We start from the raw sequence: 20,911 nt of genomic DNA on the forward strand, positions 1-20,911 counted from the left end.
AAAAATTTTTTTTTTAATTAAAAATTTCCATATTTGCCATGTTGTTCAAGAAAAATCAGATAAAAGTGGGGGGGGGGGAGAACCACAAGAAAAGAAAAAACAAACACACAAAAAAGGTGACAATACTATGCTTTTATCCATATTCATTCTCCTGAGTTTTCTCTCTGGATGCAGATGGGCATCCCACGTCTCATGGAATTGCCTTGAATCACCACATTGTTAAAGAGACAAGTCCATCATGATTGCTCCTCATATAATGTTTTTGTTACTGTGTACAGTGTTCTCTTGGTTGAACCTATTTTCCATCCTCAACTGCCTGTTCCCTTGTTCCCATCCTATTTCTGATTCCCCAGACATTCCATTCAAGATCTACCTACCCCTTCCAGTGGATTTCCTGCAATGCCTGCTCCACAAGTAACACATTTACTTTCTTCTTACACTTTCTTTACCACTTCTTTTGTCTTCTTGTACTCTTTGAACCTACATCCGTCCAAATAACACAACATCCTTGCCTCCCCTTCCTTTCTAGCACTAATTATACTTTCACTCATCCCTCTCCATTGCCCACAATGGTCATTTTGGAGATGTTGGAATATTGTTTGCTTTTGTCCCCATTTACAGATTCTCCCTTTACCATCATTATAACATTTCCTCCTTTGAAATTCATTAAATACATATTTATCTCCCAATCAATTAAGTCTTTCTCTCTTCCCTCAATTTCTATCTTCACGCTAAAGAACTTCAAAATACATATTGATACCCTTCAAGTACCCTTACCATCCAGGTACTCAATTTATATATTTCTCAATACCTATTCCTCCACCTGGAGTTACACATATGAATGTAATTCCCTGTTTCATGCCATCATCCACAAAGGTTCTACTTTCCCACTCCTGAATTCTGGAATTCCTTTATCTAAGCATAATTCTTTATCATACCAACATTCTCTTTGTCGTCTTATCCATAATCTTATTCTTCATCCTTATCATAACTTACATTCCTTCCTGCCTTCTCTTTTTTCCCCCCCAGAATTCCAACCTTGAACTATTGATAAACTCCTTTTTTCCCCAGCTTGACTTCTTGGTAATCCAGGCCAATCCTTACCCTATCTCAATTATCTCAGATTATTTTAGCATTATATGTATATTTATATGCACACACACATGTCCTAAAGGTCTTAGTGCAAATTTAAACTGTAAAAGCAAGAAAGAGGCAACTAGGTGCAGTAAATATAGAACTGCTTCTGAAGTTGGGGGACCTGAGTTCAAATATCACCTCAGACACTTAACACTTCCTAATTATGTGGTCATTTAATCCCAATTGCCTCCCCCCACAAAAAATAGCAAACAATAGTAAAAAAGAACATTGTTGTCCTGTGTATGAAAATATATGTGTAAAACATACAAGCATATAAATATATGTATAAACGTTGGTATAAATGCATTTGTGCACATGTGTATTATGTGCATTGCTTATACCTATAAACATATACATATGTATATAAGCATGTATATATGCAGACATACATACAAGTGGTTCCCTGGATTAGAGAGTATGTACATTTTAATCTAATACTATTAACCATCTCATCCTAGACATCCATTCACTTCTTCTTGGGTTTTCATGACACTGTTCTCTCATTTTTCTTCCTAATTATGACTGTTCCTTCTTTGCTAGTTCACCATCCATGTCACAAGATTGACTGCAATTATATCCCAGCATTCTGTCCTAGCTCTTCTCTTGTTGCTTCACCTCCTTGCTTGATGACTTCATTAGTCCTTTATGAAACGTCATTAGATTTCATGAATTCAAATATAGTCTCTATACAGATAAGCTCCAGAGCTATATAATCAGCCCTATTCTCTCTTCTGAGCTCTAGTTGGCATTATCTTTCTCCCCCAAAATAACTCTCTCTTGAACTTCACTATAACTCCCAAAGGTACCACCATCCTTCCATTCACCCAACTTCCCAATGTCAGTATCATCCTTAACTCTTCACTCTTTCTCATACCAATCAGTTACCAGATTTTGTCACTTCTGTCTCCACAATATTTTATGTATATATCCCCTTCTTCCTACTGACACTGTCAACTTCCTAATTCAGGCTTTCATTATCTAGTCTTTTGCAATATCCTCCAGACTGATCACCTTGCCCTAGACCTTTCTCCACATGACTACAAGTGATTTTCCTAAAGTATATATCTAACCCAATCATGCCACTAATCAATAAATAGCAATGATTCTCTGCTATCTCTAGGACCTAATATAAACTCCTAGTACCTTCCTATCTTTTTTATCTCCTTACAGCTTACTCCATTAATTATAGCCTTATCGGATTACTTTTCTTCATGTTTCTTTTTCCTTTTTTTTTTTTTTTACACATATGCAATAATATTTTATTTTTTCTCCAAATACGTTAAAGACTATTTTTATCATTCATTTTTCAATTCTTTTCTTTTCTGGTGAGGAAATTGGGATAAAGTGACTTGCCCAGGATCATACAGCTAGGAAGTGTTAAGTGTCTGAGATCATATTTGAATTAGGTCTTGACTTCAAGGCTGGTGCCCTATCCACTGCACCACCTAGCTACTTCTCATTCAATTTTACAATATTTTGAGTTCTAAATTTTTCTCCCTCCTTCCCCTCCTCTCCTCTCTTCTAAAGAAGGTAGACAATTTAACCTAGTTTATACATGTACTATCGTGAAAAATATTTCCATATTAGTCACACTCGTGAAAGAAGAAACAGCTCAAAAGAAAAAAAAACACACACATACACAAAAAAATAAAGTGATTAAGTATTCTTCGATCTGCATTCAGAGGTTCTTTAACTGATGCGGATAACAGTTTTAATCACATGTCCTTCAGAATTGTCTTGTATCATTGTATTATTGAAATAATTATGTCATTTATAGCTCATCATCTTATAATATTGCTGTTAATTTTTACATAGTGCATTTCACTTTGCATCAGTTCATAAAAATCTTACCTGGTTTTGCTGAGAGCATCCTGATCATCATTTCTTATAAAAATAATAGTATTCCATCATTATTACATACCACAATTTATTCAGCCATTCCCTAGCTCATGGGGAACCCCGTTATTTTCAATTCTTTGCTGTAATAATTTTTTTTTGGTACTTATAGATCCTTTTTCTTTTTTTTAAAATGTCTTTTGTGAAACATGCCTAATATTGCTAGGTCAAAAGATATGCATGATTTTATAATTCTTTGGGTATAATTTAAAATTGCTCTGCAGGTAATGAATTGAACCAGCTACACCCAACAAAAGAACTCTAGGAGATGACTATGAACCACCACATAGAATTCCCAATCCCTCTAATTTTGTCCACCTGCATTTTGGATTTGTTTGATTCTTTTTGTACAGCAAAATAACTGTTTGGTTATTTATACATATATTGTATTTAATTTATACTTTAACATATTTAACATGTATTGGTCAACCTGCCATCTTGGGGGGGGGGAAGGGGAAAAATTAGAACAAAAGGTTTGGCAATTGTCAATGTTATAAAATTACCCATGCATATAGCTGGTAAATAAAAACTATTAAAATAAAACAAAATAAAATTGCTCTGCAGAATAATCAAATCAGTTCATAGCTTCGACAATATTCATATTTTATTTTCCCCACATCCCCTCCAAAATCTGTCACTTTCCTTTTTTGTCTATTAGCCAATCTAATAGGTATGTGTTAGCCCTTCAAAATTTTTTCAATTTGTATTTTTCCAATTTATAGTGAATTAGAGCATTTTTTCATGTGGCTATAGATAGCTATGATTATTTCATTTGAAACCTATCCTTTTCTTTTGACCATTTATCAATGGCTCTTATTTTTACAAATTTGACTCAATTGTTTATATATTTGAAAAATGAGGGCTTTATTAGAGAAACTTGCTTCAAATTTTTTTCACAATTAACCTTTCTAACTGTATCTTTCCTTATTTATTCTATTTTTTCTCTTTTTATTGGTATTTTATTTTTCCAAATATATGCAAAGCAGTTTTTAACACTAATTCTCACAAAACTTTGTGTTCCAGATTTTCCTTTTCCTCCTTCCTTCTCTCCCCCTCTCTCCAAGACCAAAAACAATCAGATATAGGTTAAAGGGGTGCAATTCTTCTTGAACATATTCAAATTGCTAAGCAAAAAAAAAAAAAAAAAAAAAATCAGGTCAAAAGGAAAAAAGCAAACAAGATGAAAATACTATGCTTTGATCTACATTCAGTCTTTATAATTTTCTTTCTAAATGTGTATGCTAAGGTCATTTGAACTACTAGTGCTTTGCCATTGGAAGTTACATTTGTTTTTATTTGTCACATATACTTAAATATGAATTTTCAGACAAAATGAAAGTTTGAGGTCAGGGACTATGTCATTTTTACCTTTGTATCCTCATATCTTGAACAAACTTTGACACATAACAGATGTTTATTGAGTGTTTATAGAGAAATCTTCCTAAATGTAAGAGTTGTCTTACTTTTGTAATTGTATCCCCAAAGTTAATTTAAGTCGTTAATAAATGCTTTTGATTCATTCATTCATTTCTTGCATTGCTGACCCCATTTTCAAATATATCTCATTAGACTTCAAACTTCACAGGGAAATTAACCTCCTTTTATTTAAACTTTAAACATTCTGCTGTTTAGCAAAGCCATAATCTGTTTTTGTTCAAATAAAACAAATTTCATTACATTTGCATTTCAGGAAATATCTTATCTTCATTTCTTATTCAACCGATTGACTGACTGAACTTGATGAATTTAATCAAGATTTTCAATTTGGGGATCTATAAAAACATCATAATCTTCTTTTATTTCATCTTAAAACACTGTTCTGATATGGGATCCATAGGCATCTGAAGATGCCCAAAGGGGTCCTGGTCACACACAGGTTAAGATCTCTATCACTCTAGCCAATACCTTATACTTAAACATCACTTGGCAACTAATTAAGGAACATTTCAGTGAATTTAATTGTAATCATACCAGTTTGTGTGTTTTGTAAATTGGTATTTTGCTTTATTTTTCCTTTTTTTGCTGAGGCAATTGGCATTAAGTGACTTGCCCAGAGTCACACAGCTAGGAAGGGTTAAGTGTCTGAGGCTAGATTTGAATTCAGGTCCTCCTGTCTTCAGGGCTAGTGCTCTATCCACTGCGCCACCTAGCTGCCCCAAAATTGGTATTTTCTGATAGAAGAATGTGAAATCAAATTCAAATTTGTTGAGATAGATTTTTTTATTTGCTATCTAATACTCTAAGTGAGGCAAGTTTAGGACCAATGGTATGAAAGCCACTTAATTAAAATAATCTTCATCTTCTCTTAGACCAAGACATAGTATTTTTTTTAATCCCTGATGTTTTCTTAATTTTTATTAATACTTTTTATTTTCAAAACATACCTGAATAATTGTCAACATTCATCCTTGCAAAAACCTTGTGTTCCAAATTATTTCCCTCACCCTCTCTCCTAGATGGCAAGTAATCCAATATATGTTAAACATGTGCAATTCTTCTATACATATTTCCACGTTTATCATGCTGCACAAGAAAAATTAGATCAAAAAGGAAAAAAATGAGAAAACAAAAAGCAAGCAAACAACAACTAAAAAATGATGATATATGTTGTGGTCCACAGTTAGTTCCCACAGTCCTCTCTCTGGATGCAGATGGCTCCCTCTCTTCATCACAAGACCATTGCAATTGACCTGAATTACCTCATTGTTGAATTGATCAGAATTGATCATTGTATAATCTTATTATTGCCCTATATAATGATCTCCTGGCCCTGCTCATTTCACTCAGCATCAGTTCATGTAACTCTCTCTAGGTCTTTCTGAAATCATCCTGTTGATTGTTTCTTACAGAACAATAATAAACCATTACATTCATATACCATTATTTACTCAGCCATTCTCCAACTGATGGACATCCACATAGCTTCCAGTTTCTGGCCACTGCAAAGAGGGCTGCCACAATCATTCTTGCACATACAGGTCCCCTTCCCTTCTTTACTATCTCTTTGGGATATAAGCCCAGTAGTAACACTGCTGGATCAAAGGGTACGCACATTTCCATAGTCCTTTGGGCATAGTTCCAAATTGCTCTCCAGAATGGTTGAATCAGTTCACAATTCTACCAGCAATGTATTAGTGTCCCAGTTTAATCACATTCTCTCCAACATTCCTCAGTATCTTTCCCTGTCATTCTAGCCAATCTGACAGGTGTGTAGTGGTATCTCAGAGTTGTCTTAATGTGCATTTCTCTGGTCAATAGTGAAAATCCCTATGATTTAATGGATATAGGAATCTTTGGGTGAAGAAATTTTCTCTCCAAATCAGCATGAGCTATGCGTTTTATGGTCTTATTTGTCTGGGACACTGAGAGGTTAAGCCACTGTCCTAAGAGTACACTGATGCTATGACACTGAAGTGAGACTTAAACCCACATCTTTGGCACCTTGAAGACCACTTCTTGGACATAGAATACACCTAATCAACCAATCAAGTGATGCATTTATTACATGTTTCCTGTGCGCCAGGCACTGTATTAACTCACTGATGCACTCAAAGAGCTTACATTCTAACAGGAGAACGGAAATAATTGATATTGAAGACAAGCACTCTACAATTTGCGAATGTAATCACGAAAGGACAATGCAGAACACCTGAGCATCAGCTCTCTGGATTTCGATTAGCCTTATCACACATCTCCCAGTCTTCGGTGCTCTGATACTGTGGGGAGGGAAGGGGAAAGAGTGAAAGATGCATGAATCAAGTGTTGAAGTTTCATACCAAAGGCTGGAAGGGAAAATGTTTTCCTTTCCATCCATCCAAATAAACCCAGCCTGGGTTACTAAGGATTTGGCAGTATTAATATTTGGAAAAAATAAGCTCAAGAGTGAATTGGTTTATGAGTGAGACCAGAGCTCAGGGACTAGTTTGTGTGACGTGGAGGAAGTTATTTAAATCCCTCTGACCCTGTTTTCCGATTTGCAAAGTAAACTATAGGAGTAGTTAATCTCCGATTCCCAACAGCTCAAAATGCTATGCACCACTCTCCCCACGTGGTCTCTTCTACGAATCATTGCCCTAGGAATAAAGGGCGGGAATAATATTGCAGCTTTTTTTTTTTTTTTTAATCAAGGCCTGATTCTCATCTAAGGCAATAATAGGATTGTTACATTCACCCCACCCACTACCACTTCCGCAGGGTCTCATAAATCTCACGACGGGCTTTGCTTCTCTTGATCTTGTTTAAAGGGGTTTTTAAATAGGTACTTCCTGCTGGGAAAATTAAAGCGCAGCAAAGGTCGCCTGTAGTTGTGGGCTGGGAAGAGAAATATGTCTCGACCAGAAGAGCCAACGTCCCCCATTCACGGGGGAAGACCGGGCCAAAGGGGGTCTGTGAGGAGTGGTCAGGAGCAGGCCAGCTCAGTGGTCTCACGGGGCCGGGGGTCAGGGATGGCGCGGCCCCGGGGGGCGCGCAGGGCGCGGGGGCGCGCACGGCGCAGAGCGGCCGCCAGGGGGCGCCGGGGCCCGCGCGCGCAGCGCTCCGCAGCTGCGCTGCTCTCTTAGCCGGGACCGAGCTATGGGGGAAGCCGAGGTTGCCACCGGCGGAAGCGGCGGCGGCCGGCGGCGGCCCTGGATCAGGGCGCGAGCGGCGGCGGCGGTAGGTGGCGGCGGCGGCGGCAGCTCTGGTTCCGGATCGGGCCCTGGCGGTAGCGGTGAGAAGGGGTCCTGTGGAGTCGGCGCCGGGCCCGCCCGAGGAAGTCGTGGTGTGGAGCCCCGAGTGGAAGTGTGCCTCTTCCATGCCATGCTGGGGGCACAAGCCCGTCGGTGAGGGAAGGCGAGCAGGGAGGGGCGGAGCGCTCGGAGCGTAGGGCCTGGCCCGAGCCGCGGCCTCGAGTGCCAGCCCGCAGCCGGGAGGAGGGCCTGAGCTGCGGCCCCGGGAGTGGGGGGGGGGAGGGGGCGGGTCTCGCACTTCCCCCACTCTTAGGAAGCTGCTCGGGGAGCCGGGTCTCTGTGGGTCTCGTCTCCTTTCTCCAACTCCTGCCCTGAGGCCTTAAGACCTCTTCCCCCCCCCTTATCATCTCCGGTCTTCTCCCCCTCCCTTCTCTGGTCCCCTCCCTTCTTCCTCCTTCCCCCCTCTCATCCTAGTCTCTCGGGCTTCTCCCCCTCCCATCCCCGGGCCCCGAGCTCCTCCCTCCCCTCCCCCTTTTCCCCTCCCCCCCCCCCCCCCTTCTCCCCTCCCCCCCTCATATCCTAGCCCCCGCGCTTCTCCCCGATCGCTTCGCCTGCCCCCGAGCATCCCCCCTCCCTCCCCCCCTCCCATCTGGCCTCTCAAGCTCCTCCTCCCCCCTCCCATCTGGGTCCCTCGGGCTTCTCCCTTTTGCGCCCCGCCCAGCTTTTTCCCCCTCCTCCCGTCCCCGCCCCCTTCTTCATCCCTTCTTTCCTCTCTCTCTTCCCCTTTTCCTTCCCCCCAGTCCGAGAGAATGTATGTGGTGATCTCTTTTTTTGGAGCTTTGGGGAGGGGGAGAAATGTCAATTGTTCCTCAAGGTAAGAGCCCTATGGGAAAATCTTGAGTCCAGGCCAATTTGGGTTTCTTTTGTCTGAACCTACTTTTGAATTCAGGGCTAAAATTCAGACAGGATTTACTCGAGTACCTGCTATGTACTGGTTGCTGTGAATGAAAGCAGTAAGCTTGTGGGAGAGAATACTCTTCTGTGTGTAAATATAGTCAAGAAAACAAAACTAATATTCCTGAAATAGAGGGAAAAGACTTTTTCTAAGTTTGGGCTCCACCATTTCCTTATGTTGTAAAATAAAGACTCCCTACCCCTTTCAAAAAAAAAAAAACGTTGTCTGCAACAGGTGTAATTTCCTGAACAGTTTCCTTCCCCCCTTACAGGTGTGAACCGGCACTTCCACATGATCTGCATCAGGGACAAGTTCAGCCAGAACATAGGTCGGCAGATCTCCTCCAAAGTCATCTGGGACCATTTAAGTACTATGTACGATATGCAAGCATTGGTAAGGAGTGAGTTCCAACACAATGTTGGGCTATAAATAAAAGTGAGAGGATTTAATTCTATTCTCCCAATGAGTTCCTACAAAATTTAGAAACCTTTAAACAGGAGTGCCTGGCTATAAGTAAATAGGGTGTGTGGAAATCCTGCCTAAAAAATTTAGGGGGGATAGTTACTAAAACAGTAAAATTGTGTTGAAGTTGAATTCAGCTAACTGGAACCCATTAATAGAGTGTTAGAATTTGAAGGGGGCCTTAAAGATCATCATCTTGCATCCTCATTTTACAGATGAGAGAACTGAGACCCACAAAGGAAAAGGAATTTGCTGAAAGTTGTACAGCTAGTTAGTGGCAAAAAACAAGACTAAAAACCCAGTGTTCCTGAGCCCTCTTTCCACTATACTAAGCTGATGGTCCATAATTTCTAAGAATCTGCACAAATTCAATTATTGGAAGGAAATCGCAACTTCGCAGTTTTCAGAGAATTGTCTCAGTACTCCCCTTTCCTCTCTCAGATGAATATGGACTGCAATGGAACAGTCTATTGTAATGAACCAAACAGGCTGGCCCAGTCCAGATGGAATCCCAAGATGTTCAGGTATGAGGCAGTGAAAAGAACATGGGTTAAGTAAAAAGATCTTGGTTTAAGTCTAGACTTTGACATTTACTGAGCTTCATTTTCTTCATCTGCAAAAGAGAGATAATACTTGCACCCCTGCCTCAGAAGTTGTGTGAAGATAAAATGTGAATATATACAAAATGTTTTGTCTTATTTGAGCTCTTATTTAAGTTCCTGACCTCAAAAACCAAATAACAAATTAATCTTTAATTTTCAAAAGTGTTTTTTTAGGGACTGAAAATAATAGGTGTTCAAAAGTTACTGACCTTTTGATTGATGTTAAAAGGATACCTCTTGTGTCTCTCTATCTCAGCTGGCATTCCTACAATTGGGTGATTCCCAGATCCTAGTATCATACATGCCAGTAACTTTTTGCTAACCTGCTTCAGCATGCCATTATGTAGCTGGTTTCTTTATTTCTGGAAGCTGTGGCAGTACCCTTTCCTTGAATTGGTTCACACCATGTTTGTGGAAAATAAGTTGGTGCTATCCATTCAACTGAGTGAACTGGTGATCAGTAAGGGAAAATTGGTTGGAATTTCTGCATAGGTCAAATTGAACATTTGAACATTTTGAGCACAATAGTTATAGAATCTGTGATAAACGTTTGAATATTTTAAAGAGTTTTGTTTACCTGATTTGCTATGTAAAAACAAAGCAGTATTTGTGCAGATTTCATAAATCTGACCTGGCTCTACATGCATACACATGTACATATCTTTTAAATGTGTTCTCTGCAATAGGAGCAAAACTTCTAGAGGGCAAGGACTTTTTCATTTGTTTAGTATCCCCCAGTCCCAAACACAGAATAGGGGCATAATAAATACTTATTGAATGGAATTCTTTTGAGTTAATACTTTACTTTTATCTGTATTTTTATGAAAGAGGAAAATAATGGGCAAACTAGTAGAAAGACTACCTTATAGGAAGCAAAGACCACCCCCCAAAAAAATTATGTCTCTTAATAGTATGTTAAGGTTTATCAAAGTTGTCCCTTGAGGAAGATAGTGCAAATATTAGCCCTTTTGAGGGAAAATAATGAAGGTATCGAAACTCAGAAGCAGTTTGTTCATGATCACATGGCTAGTAAATGTCAAGCCAGGATTTGAATCCAGATTTCTTGACTAAGCCTACTACAGATTTCCTGGGTTCTAATCCCAGTTCCTCTATAGATTCTCGTTCATCAGATTGGGAGAGAAGTAGAAAGCAACATTGAAAATACTTTTCTCATACAAATTCCTTTAGCATATAAAGTTCTTTGCAAATCCGCCTTTTTTAATGAACTCAAGTTTAATTCTTTTTGTTTCCTCCTCTTAAATCATTCACAATGTATTACAATTTTCAGATTTAAATTGCCTGCTCATGCTTCTCAGCCACATATACATGCTCACATTTATTCCATGATATTTATGATCTCTTCTCCCATCCCCATTCTAACTAAGGTGTGCTATATATTTTTTCCCCAAATTCTATCTGTATATGCTCTCTGCCAACACCTCCTCAAATGTTTTTGGTTATTTCACTTGGAGAATAGATGTCTCATTTCTCTGGCCTTTGTTGGTTTTGACCAGTTTCTCTTGGTGTGCTAGAATATCTAGACAAGAAACTTTTAACCTGATGCAAGCTTTTGCTGCAGCTTACACTCTTAGTTTTGCCTCAAGTTACAGAAGGAAATTGTAGGCTGTCCTTATAAGTTTTAATATATTTGAAGACAATTTTAATTTGTTTTTTTGTTAGGTTTGATTTTTTTTTTTTTTTAGTCCCTTTTCCCTTTTATTGGAAATGCTGTGTGTGTGTGTGTTTTTTTTAATTCATGACTTTTTCAAATAGATAAATGATTAGCATTTTAAAATATGTGCATCTCATACTCCAGATTATTTTCATACTACTGAAATCAGCAGTGAATGGCTTTTAGTTATATTTAAGCTAATTAGTGGTGGCATTTTCTTAACGATATTGAATTATATGTCCAAATTGACAGCTTTTTTCTTTGTTTCTTTAAAAAACAAAACTGTACTTTATTTGATGTTCAGCATGAGTCTGAGATTCTTCCATTCCCTAATTCAGAGAAGAACTTCATCCTTCCTGAAGAAATTATTCAAGAAGTCAAAGAAGGTAAGAATCAGTTTGTCTACCAAAGTTAGATAAGATTAGTATACATTTGTAAACTCTTGACCAAGTGTAACTAGCTGGTTTAAGACCATTGATCCTTATTACTAACCTAGGAGACTTTTCTTATACCCAGTAAAAAGGCAATTAAATAGTAATATAATTGTGATTTATTGTTACTTCTAGAGATAGATCATAGAAATAAAGTTTGTATTCATACTAGCGTTTTGGGGGGGGGGGGATGATTATTGCTCAAGAATGACCTGATTTTTATTTATTTAAAAAAAAAAAATAGGACCTCTGGAAAAGTACCTTTCAAATCTTTCTAAGGAATCTCTTTAGTGTTTGAATGTAGCTTTAAGTATTTACCATTGTGCTTTTATGTTTGTGTTATGTCTTCATCTGTATTTATTTCCTCTATTAGCTTATAAGCTCCTCCAGGATAGAAGTTCACACAGTACCTACCTATTTTGGTGATATACATACATAAGATTCTCAGTTAAATTTTTTTTTTTTTTTTAACTTATTCTTTTTAGGAAAAGTAATGATTGAAGATGAGATGAAGGAAGAAATAAAGGAAGAAGTGGATCCACACACTGGTACTGAAGATGGTAATTATGTAAACTGTGCCATACCACATTCACCTGGCTTATCCAGGAGGCTGTATCATTTAAAATAGATTCAGCTTAGCAGTTTAACAGCAATATTTGACCTATTAGTCCTGTCTTGAATAGTCATTTAGAGAATATGTTACAACAGCTATCTATTTTTACTTTATTGTAAAGAAGTATCTTTTTAAAAAATAATTAAAGGATCTGTAATTTTTAGTGATATGGATTCATTATGATGCAGTCAACTTATCCATTAGTGCCTTCAAATTTAGGTAGACTGGTCTTCTGATAAGTGCACAATTAGCTCACTACCTGCATCAAAGTTAAATTTTTTAAGGCTGGTAGCTAGAACCTATTGGAGCTTGCACTCTCCCTAAAACACCCTTCATGAAGCTAGTTTCACTTTTATGCCATGATGAAGCATCATAAAAGAACTTGAAAAGAGCTCTTAATAGTTCCCCCAATTTTCTTAGTTCTGCAGTAGTGTTTTACTGATCAGTAATGATGCTGAAGAATTTGTGGGGGAAGAGGGAGAATAGAAAAGTAAATCTTAAAAATGACTTTCAGATACAACTAACCATGAGTCATATGTTTAAAATCTACCTTCAGTCAAATTCTATTGAAACAAATATTTTAAATGAAATTATGTAAGAAAAACTATTTATAGGTTTGAGTAGAATGGTTTATTAATGTGGCAATATTTCGTACAGCAAATTCCCAGTAAAATAAAATCTGGATAGCTTAAAGATGACATTTGTACTCAAAAAATGGATAACGTTAAGATTTTTTTTTCCAGACTTAAAGTGACAAGCATACTCTTCAGTAAAATGTATGAATGTCGTATGGCTTAGCAAGGGAGATGAGAAAGAAGGAATTAGGGACCATTAAAAGATTTTCTGAAATGTTTTTTCTGAATGTTATGTGTATGGCTGTATTAATTGTAATAAGGGTTACTTGAAATATAGGGGGGAAACTTTTAAAAATATTTTCCAAAAATTCAATTTCATGGTTAATGAAATAGCAAAAATAATTCTGTTTCTCAGTTTTTACATCTTCAGGAAATTTGGGGAAAGGAGCTGAAAAGTCCAGTGGCAAAGAGAAAGAAAAGAGTTCATCAGACTCTGGGTCTAAAGAAGGTGCAGACAAGAGGAAACGCAACCGGGTCACAGAAAAGGTCTTAAATGCAAACAGCAATCCCTCTAGTCCAAGTGCAGCCAAACGTCGGAGAACATAGGCCGTTGCTAGTAACTTAGAGAGGAATAAGAAGGAAACAAAAATTGATGATGTTTACTTTAGTGGAAGGAATTTTTGATAAGTTTTTATTAAATGAAACAAATTGTTCGGTGGTACATATTGTCATTTTTGCTAATCATTGGGAAGGGAGTGTGAAAAGATTAGCATGAGGGAAGAGGCTGAGAAGTTTATCCTATGCTTGCTAGGAATAGGGTTTGAATACAGAAAAGAGTCTAGCTTACCTTGATGGCAGTAGAATATTTGTTGAGCATTCTAGCTGAGTTCTCAAATTTCCCAAGGTAAAAATAGTAGCTTTGCAAGTGTGTACTTAAGGAATTTTGTGATGATATACATATAGAAAGATTATTTATGTATTCTTTGTGTTTTTGAAGTCAATTTTAATTTCTTAGATATGTGCTGACCCTTTAGGTTCTTACCAATTTTCCTTGATTTGGTATCTGAAACGAGTTGTAGAATCGAAAAAAAATTTTTTTTTAAACCATAGTAAATGACAGTGTGAACTAGGGAGACAATTCAAAAGCAGACCTCTTTCAAATGGATAAATTTCCATATACTAAGCAAAGCATTATTTTCAAGTAACATAACTCTGAACTTAGGAGTAATAAATTTAGAAGACAACATTGGCTGCTATGTCAGAAAAAAAGTTACAATTTTCTACCCACTGAAGTAAACATAAAATCTCTTCTTGGAGACTTCAGTCAAACTTGTCCATTTAAGGTCAAGTGTGGGGCTGTAAACATTTTTTCACTGAGTGCTTCATGAGTCAGGGGTCTTGACTGAATTGCTTTCTAGTGCCACAAAACATGATAGAACTTCTCTTCATGCCATCAGAGAGATCAAGAATTGGATGTTTTGACTCATTCGTGTGTATTGTATATAATTGGTTTGGTATTTCATTATTTAATTTTTAAGAAAAATATTTTACTAGTGTTTTATATGGAAATAATATTGCAGAAGCTTAATCTTGTGTTGTATTTTTTCTGAGAAATTTGTTTTAAGGTCATGACTATTTTGAGATACTTGTTGCTCGGTTTTATATGCTGGAATATGAACATTTGTAGCAGTTCTTATTTATTATGCAGATGGTTGCAGACAGACCAAATAAATGACAGTTTTGTGGGAGGGAATCTTAGTCTGTTGAACTGGCGTTGGATATGGCACAAAATGCTTATTTGGAATATACTCTCGTTTGACTGCTGAATAAAAGTACTAAAAATCTCTTAAATTGTCTTGTAGTATTAATACCAAAGTGGGTCAGGTTTATATTTCAAAGACTTTTGAATTCTTCTGTGCCTCTTGTAATGACCTGTATGCCTCCAAATTTGAGAAGATAATTTTTTTCCCAAATTACTCTGATTAAAATAACTTTTCACCTGAGAACCTTTTGATGAGCTCTTTTTCCAGTCTTAGCTGGGTGAGTCTCCAGCTTAGGTAGCAACTGGAAGAGCTTGCTGAATCCAGGCATAAGTAAGAAGAACTGATCTCCATTCATAGAGCTTTTGGAAAAAAAAATTTACTAAATAACCCAAATTGTTGATGTTTTGCATATTCATGTATTTGGTAATCAATCACGGATCAGAACATAGAAAGATTAATTTATGGAGAAAAGGCAGAGAATTCTACCTCTAGCTTCCAAGAGAGAGAGGATGAGTTAAATAAGGAGAAATCATATGGATAATGGGGAGGAGGGAAGAAGGGGAGATGATACTGATCTAGCAAACAAAGCCAGAGATTGAATTTTGGTGAGGAAAATTTTGAAGAAAAAACTAGTTTCAAATACTGGTCTGTGAAAGAAAGTTGAAGTAAGCCCAGGAATTGAAAACCTAAAAAAGAAGGAGATAATAGCAAGACAAGGAAAGGCAGAACATAAGTAAAAACAATTGGAGGGTAAAGCAAATTCAAAGACTTGGTTATTGGCATGAGTTGGTCAGATAAATTGAAGCTATAAACCATCTGGGGAAAAAACATTCTTCAGACCACTGTTAAAACAACTAGAAGTTCTACCTCATCCATCTGATTGGCATAGATGACAAAAGAGGAAAATCATTGTTGGACAGGATGTGGGAGAGCAGGCACATTAATGTATTGTTGGAGCTATGAAATAGTCCACCCATACTGGAGAGCAATTTGGGACTCCACCCCCAAAATCACTCAACCATGCATACTCTGATTCAGTGATACTGATACCAAACTTAGTTCTCTCAAGAATCAAAAACATTCATATAAAATTTTTGTAGCAGCCCTATTTTGCTATGGAAAGGAAAGGAATTTTTATCAATTATTCTGTGAATAAAACGAAATGCTAAACCTAAGTGATGAAAGGATTGTTGGAGAATCATGGAAAAATGAGCAAATTTATGCCAAGAAATAAGCAGAACCAGAACTATATATGCTGACTAAAATGTGAAGAAATACAACTGAAATTGATATAGTGATGACAATGGCTACAAATGGCTGAAAAACCATGTTACCCACCTTCTGAAAGAGATGAAATTTCAACCTCCTAGACTATTACATGATATATTTAGAGTTTAAAAGAATACATTTGAAGCCTTTTCAGAAAGAAGAGGAATGGATACTCTAGAAAGGAAACGACTGCTTTTCTTCCAAAGAAGTTTCTCCATAGAAGCTATTAATTGACAGATCATTTAATAAGGATCGAAGGAAGCATTGAGAAGTAGTGGGGAATCACCCATTTGTAACTTAATAAACAATAATTTATTTCCATTATCTATCTTGTGAGGAAGAATCTTAAAAATAATAGCCCACCAAGACTTCAAAATAGATGGCTGCTACCTACTTTTAGTAATAAATGTATGCACAAATGACGATGCCAAAAGGATCTAAGAAGTATTACCAAAGATTAGGTAGACTTGCAGGAAACAACACAAAAGTGGTCAGATTGTGTTTTTCTTATTTATCCACCAAAGGCTAGTGATGTATAAGAGAAATACTAATTTGAGGCTAGCTAAAAAAGTGGTGCCTGAAGATAGAATCTAGGTTTTAGCCCACAGCTGAAAATAGCCTGTCATGATAGATTCCTGACCAGGGGCAGAGTAGGATCTAACAAAGCTTTATAAGGATGTACATGATAAATGTCTTATGAATCAAATCAATAAGGTTTATAATAAGAATAAAAAAGACTGCATAAGTGCATCCAAGTTAGATCCTTAATTCAAAAACCTTTTCAGAAATCAAACACCTGGAGAAAAAATTCAAGAAAGGAACTAGTTAATAAAACCCTTGGTCCTCAAATGTCTTTACACATAACAGAGTTTAAGAAACAAGAAAAAAAAAGATACCCTAATGCAAAGGGGGCATATTTGTCCTCAATTATCGCTTAAGACTTGGAATGAAAGGATTGGGATTGTATATTGCTTAGATCAATATGCAGTCAGTTCTACTATAATACTTTTTTTTTTTTTTTTTTTTAATGTGAATTTGTTCCAACATGATCGGGGAACAATTTAAGCATAAATTGAATTTTGTGTTTGCTTATATTCCATCCTTGAGAAACAGTTCAAGATCATAGAAAACTGCATTACTTCACAAGCTGCAGCTTTTCCTGATGCAAACCTCCACAAACTTCAGGTCTTTTTCAAGGTAACATGCAGTATTTGTTGTCTGTCTTCTGATACAATAGGAGCTGTGGCAGTAGAAGCCTGAGGAGTGCTGTTATACTCCACTCCCTCCCTAGACATCTACTCCATTCTTTACCATCTTGGTGAGACCCCACTCCCCTCCTCCACCAACTCTGGAGTTGAGATGTACCAAGGTTGCCCTCTTGTCCTCAGCAATTCAACTTTATTATGTTGGCCCCTCTGGAAATGACAAGGGGTGGCAGGGTACAGCCTGAGCACTCAACCATAACTATTATGTTATTTATGTATCATAATAGTGAATAGTAATGATGAAAACTCTTGTTTTCATTAGGTTCCTATTTTTTTATGTGTCACTGAAGTTTTTGAGTGTTGTGCCTCAAACTCCATTTTCTGCATAAACTATTTTTTGTGAGATTTTTGCATGACTTCATGATTTTTTAAGAATGAATACATCAAATTACAGCAAAATTGACTGTACTTAAAAGAAATGATGGGAAAGAAGGTGGGGGATGGGGGCAAATAGAATTATATATTAAGAAGGAATAGTTTTGTGAAGAAATCTAAGAACCAATGTGGAAGCTTAATGGAGAGCATTTGAATGGTGGTCAGTGGAGGGAAAAAGAAGAGTCTTTTTATTCTGGAGAAATTACAGAATACCTTCTCAAATGTGTTTTCCCCACTCTGTCCTCAAAAAAAATGTGGTCTTTCTCCTTACCAAGGGTAATACTTGTATATATGTATCTGAACCCATTATGTTTTCTCCAATACATTACTCCTATTCTCATTCCCACTTCCTTAATAATTGATTTCAAAATTTCACTCTATTGGATCCTTCCCCAATGCCTACAAACACATTAATGTCTCCTTTTTTTCTCTTAACAACAACAACAACAAAAAACAAACTGGTATTTATCCTACAATCTTCCCCCAGATCATCTTGTATTTCTGCTCCCCTTCTCAGCTAAACTTCTTTAAAAAGTCATATATATTCCTCTTCTCTCATTCCCTACACCCTCTGCATTCTGGCTTCCAACCTCATCATTTGACTGAAACTGCTCTTTCCAAAGTTAGCAGTGATCTCTTAATCGCCAAATCTACTAACTCTCAGACCTCAATTTTTTTTTTTGCCCTCTCTATGTCTTAGATTTCCTTTTCTCCTGGATTCTTGCCTCTCTAGATTTTTGTGATATATCCCTAATTTTCTGATTTCACAGTTTCCTTTTTTGGATTTTCATTCAGGTCACATCCACTAATTACAGTTATCCCCCAGAGTTCTAACCTGAGACCTCTTTCCTTTCTATACAATTTCAGATGTTGACCTTATGAGTTCCCATGGCCTAAATTACCCTCTATTTGCAGATGATTTATATTATTCATATATACATATATATATATGTATGTATATATATGTATGTATATGTATGTATATATAATCCTCTGAGCTATAGCCTCATCACCAGCTATCTTTTGAACATCTTGAATGCCCCCCAAAATATTTCAAATGCCCAAAGTAGAATTCATCTTTTCCAACAAACTCTCCCCTCTTCCCAATTTTCTAATTACTATCAAGAGTACCACTGTCTTTCCTGTCACCCATGATTATAAACCTCAACCTTACTTTGGATAACTACATAAATACAAGTGAGAAGTCAATCTCGTGAGTTTTTAAATTTTTATTTATGTGAAATTTTAAATTCTGAACTGTCCCCCTCTCTTCCTCCCTCCTTTCCCACTCCACATTACAGAAGGCCACCAACTGATACAGATATAGTAAGCTATATTCTGTGTACCTCTATCACTTCTTTATCTGGAAGTAGATAGCATCTTCCATCATAGGTTCTTTATAGTTAAGTTTAGTATAATATTCAGAATAACTTGATTGTTAAGAATTATTCTTCAAACAATATTGCTGTTACTGTACACAGTGTTCTCTTGGTTCTGCTTACTTCACTTTTCATTATTACATGCAATTTTTTACATATTATTTTAAAATCAACCAGCTCATTTCTTTTGGAACTATGTATTGCGTTTTGTTTGTTAGTTTTCAACATTCATTTTTGTAAGATTTTGTGTTCCAAGTTTTTCTCCTTCCCTCCCTTATTTCTTTTCCCATCAGCAAACAATCTGATATAGGTTGAATATGTATAGTTCTTTTAAACTTATTTTCTTATTTGTCATGTTGTGCAAGAAAAATGAAACTAAAAGGGGGAAAAAAACCCCACAAAATTCGTCATTTCCTACATCTCAGTAGTTTTCCATCATAATCATATACCACAACTTGTTTAGCCATTCCCCAATTGATGGACATCCCCTTGATTTTCAGTTATTTGTCACCACAAAGGGAGCTGCTATAAATATCCAATCTCTTGTAAAGTCTTGTCATTTCTTCATAACGTCTCTTGTTCATGTACCTTCCTTTCCTTTTACACAATGTACCTGGGTGGCTCATCCTCATGCCTTGATAATTACAATAGTTTTGTGGTTGTCTTCCTATTTTGTGTTCCATTTCAGCCCATTTTTCATTGAGTTGGCCAAGTAATTTTTCTATTATCTCCAAAATCAAATATAAAAGGACTCTTATTTAAAACTCTTCACAACTTGACTCTTCTATTTTTCCTGTCATATCCTTCCCTTGCCAGTGGGCAATCCAGCCTTAAAGGTTCAGGAAACAATCCAGCCCCACTGATCATTTTATTCTTCCTCCCACACGGTAGCCCATTTCCCTTTTCATGCTCTGTCCCACATGCATAGAGTATTCCGTTTCCTAAGTTCTCTGACTTCCTTCAAGATTCATCTAAAATCTTTATTTCTGCAGATAGTCTTTCTTAGCTACTCTCCTTATCCCCAGGTGCTAGTGCCTTTCATCTGAGATTACTTTCTATTCATATTATTGACACATACATCTATATATCTACATATATATCCATCTTATCTATAGTATGTCTATAGTTATTTATATGTTCCTTCATCTGTTAAAATGTGAACTCCCTAAGGACAAAGGATCATGTTTTTTACCCTTTTTTGTATTCCCAATATTTAGCACAGTGCCCAGCACACAGTGAGCATTTAATAAATGCTTGTTTACTGACTGGATAGAAAGAGGAAAGATGAGGATTTTGGGAAACATCACAAGCTTGGCACAGAAGCATAGTATACGGATGGGGAACTTCAGTTATACAGACATCTACTAGATCTCTTCAGCGGAAAGCAAAACAGGTAATGACTTCTTGATTTTCCTGAATGATGCATTTAATCCTTAAGGGTTCAGGAAAGAAGGGGAAATTCAATCCTAGATCTAAATCATACTAACAAATGAATTGATAGGAATAATGGAAATCTTGGGGAAGGAAATGGGAGGAGTGATCATTCTCTTTCAAAATTTGTGATAGAAAGGAAGATGAAATTCAAGCATAGTATGCTATAAAACCAAGATATTAGGAATGTATATTCCCAAATATTCAGAGGAAGAATAATCAAAGACTACACAAATAATATAAGATGAAGTCAGCTGAGAATATATTGGAGATGGTCAAGAATGTTTAACTTTTAGATGAGGCAAGGAGGGGATTATGGAGTGGGGAAGAGGAATGGAATGATAGTTGTCCTCGAGTATTTGATGGATTGTCATGGAATCAGGCTCATTCTGTTCTTAGAGGGGCAGAAGTAAGAGGAG

The 20,911-nt window shown here is 36.9% G+C and overlaps 1 protein-coding gene across 1 annotated transcript; it reads left to right on the forward strand.

The window, feature by feature from the left end:
• Positions 1–7,690: 7,690 nt before the first annotated feature.
• Positions 7,691–14,861, forward strand: MRGBP (MRG domain binding protein; the record flags this gene model as incomplete). Its single annotated transcript, XM_074284755.1, is given in 7 exon segments — positions 7,691–7,805; positions 7,808–7,836; positions 7,838–7,853; positions 8,927–9,048; positions 11,696–11,777; positions 12,308–12,382; positions 13,426–14,861. Coding segments are annotated over 7 exon segments (630 nt in total), but the record flags the coding sequence as incomplete, so codon positions are not given.
• Between the last annotated feature and the right edge of the window lie 6,050 nt (positions 14,862–20,911).

Source organism: Sminthopsis crassicaudata, chromosome 2 (genome assembly GCF_048593235.1).
Source record: "Sminthopsis crassicaudata isolate SCR6 chromosome 2, ASM4859323v1, whole genome shotgun sequence".
Lineage (NCBI taxonomy): Eukaryota > Metazoa > Chordata > Mammalia > Dasyuromorphia > Dasyuridae > Sminthopsis > Sminthopsis crassicaudata.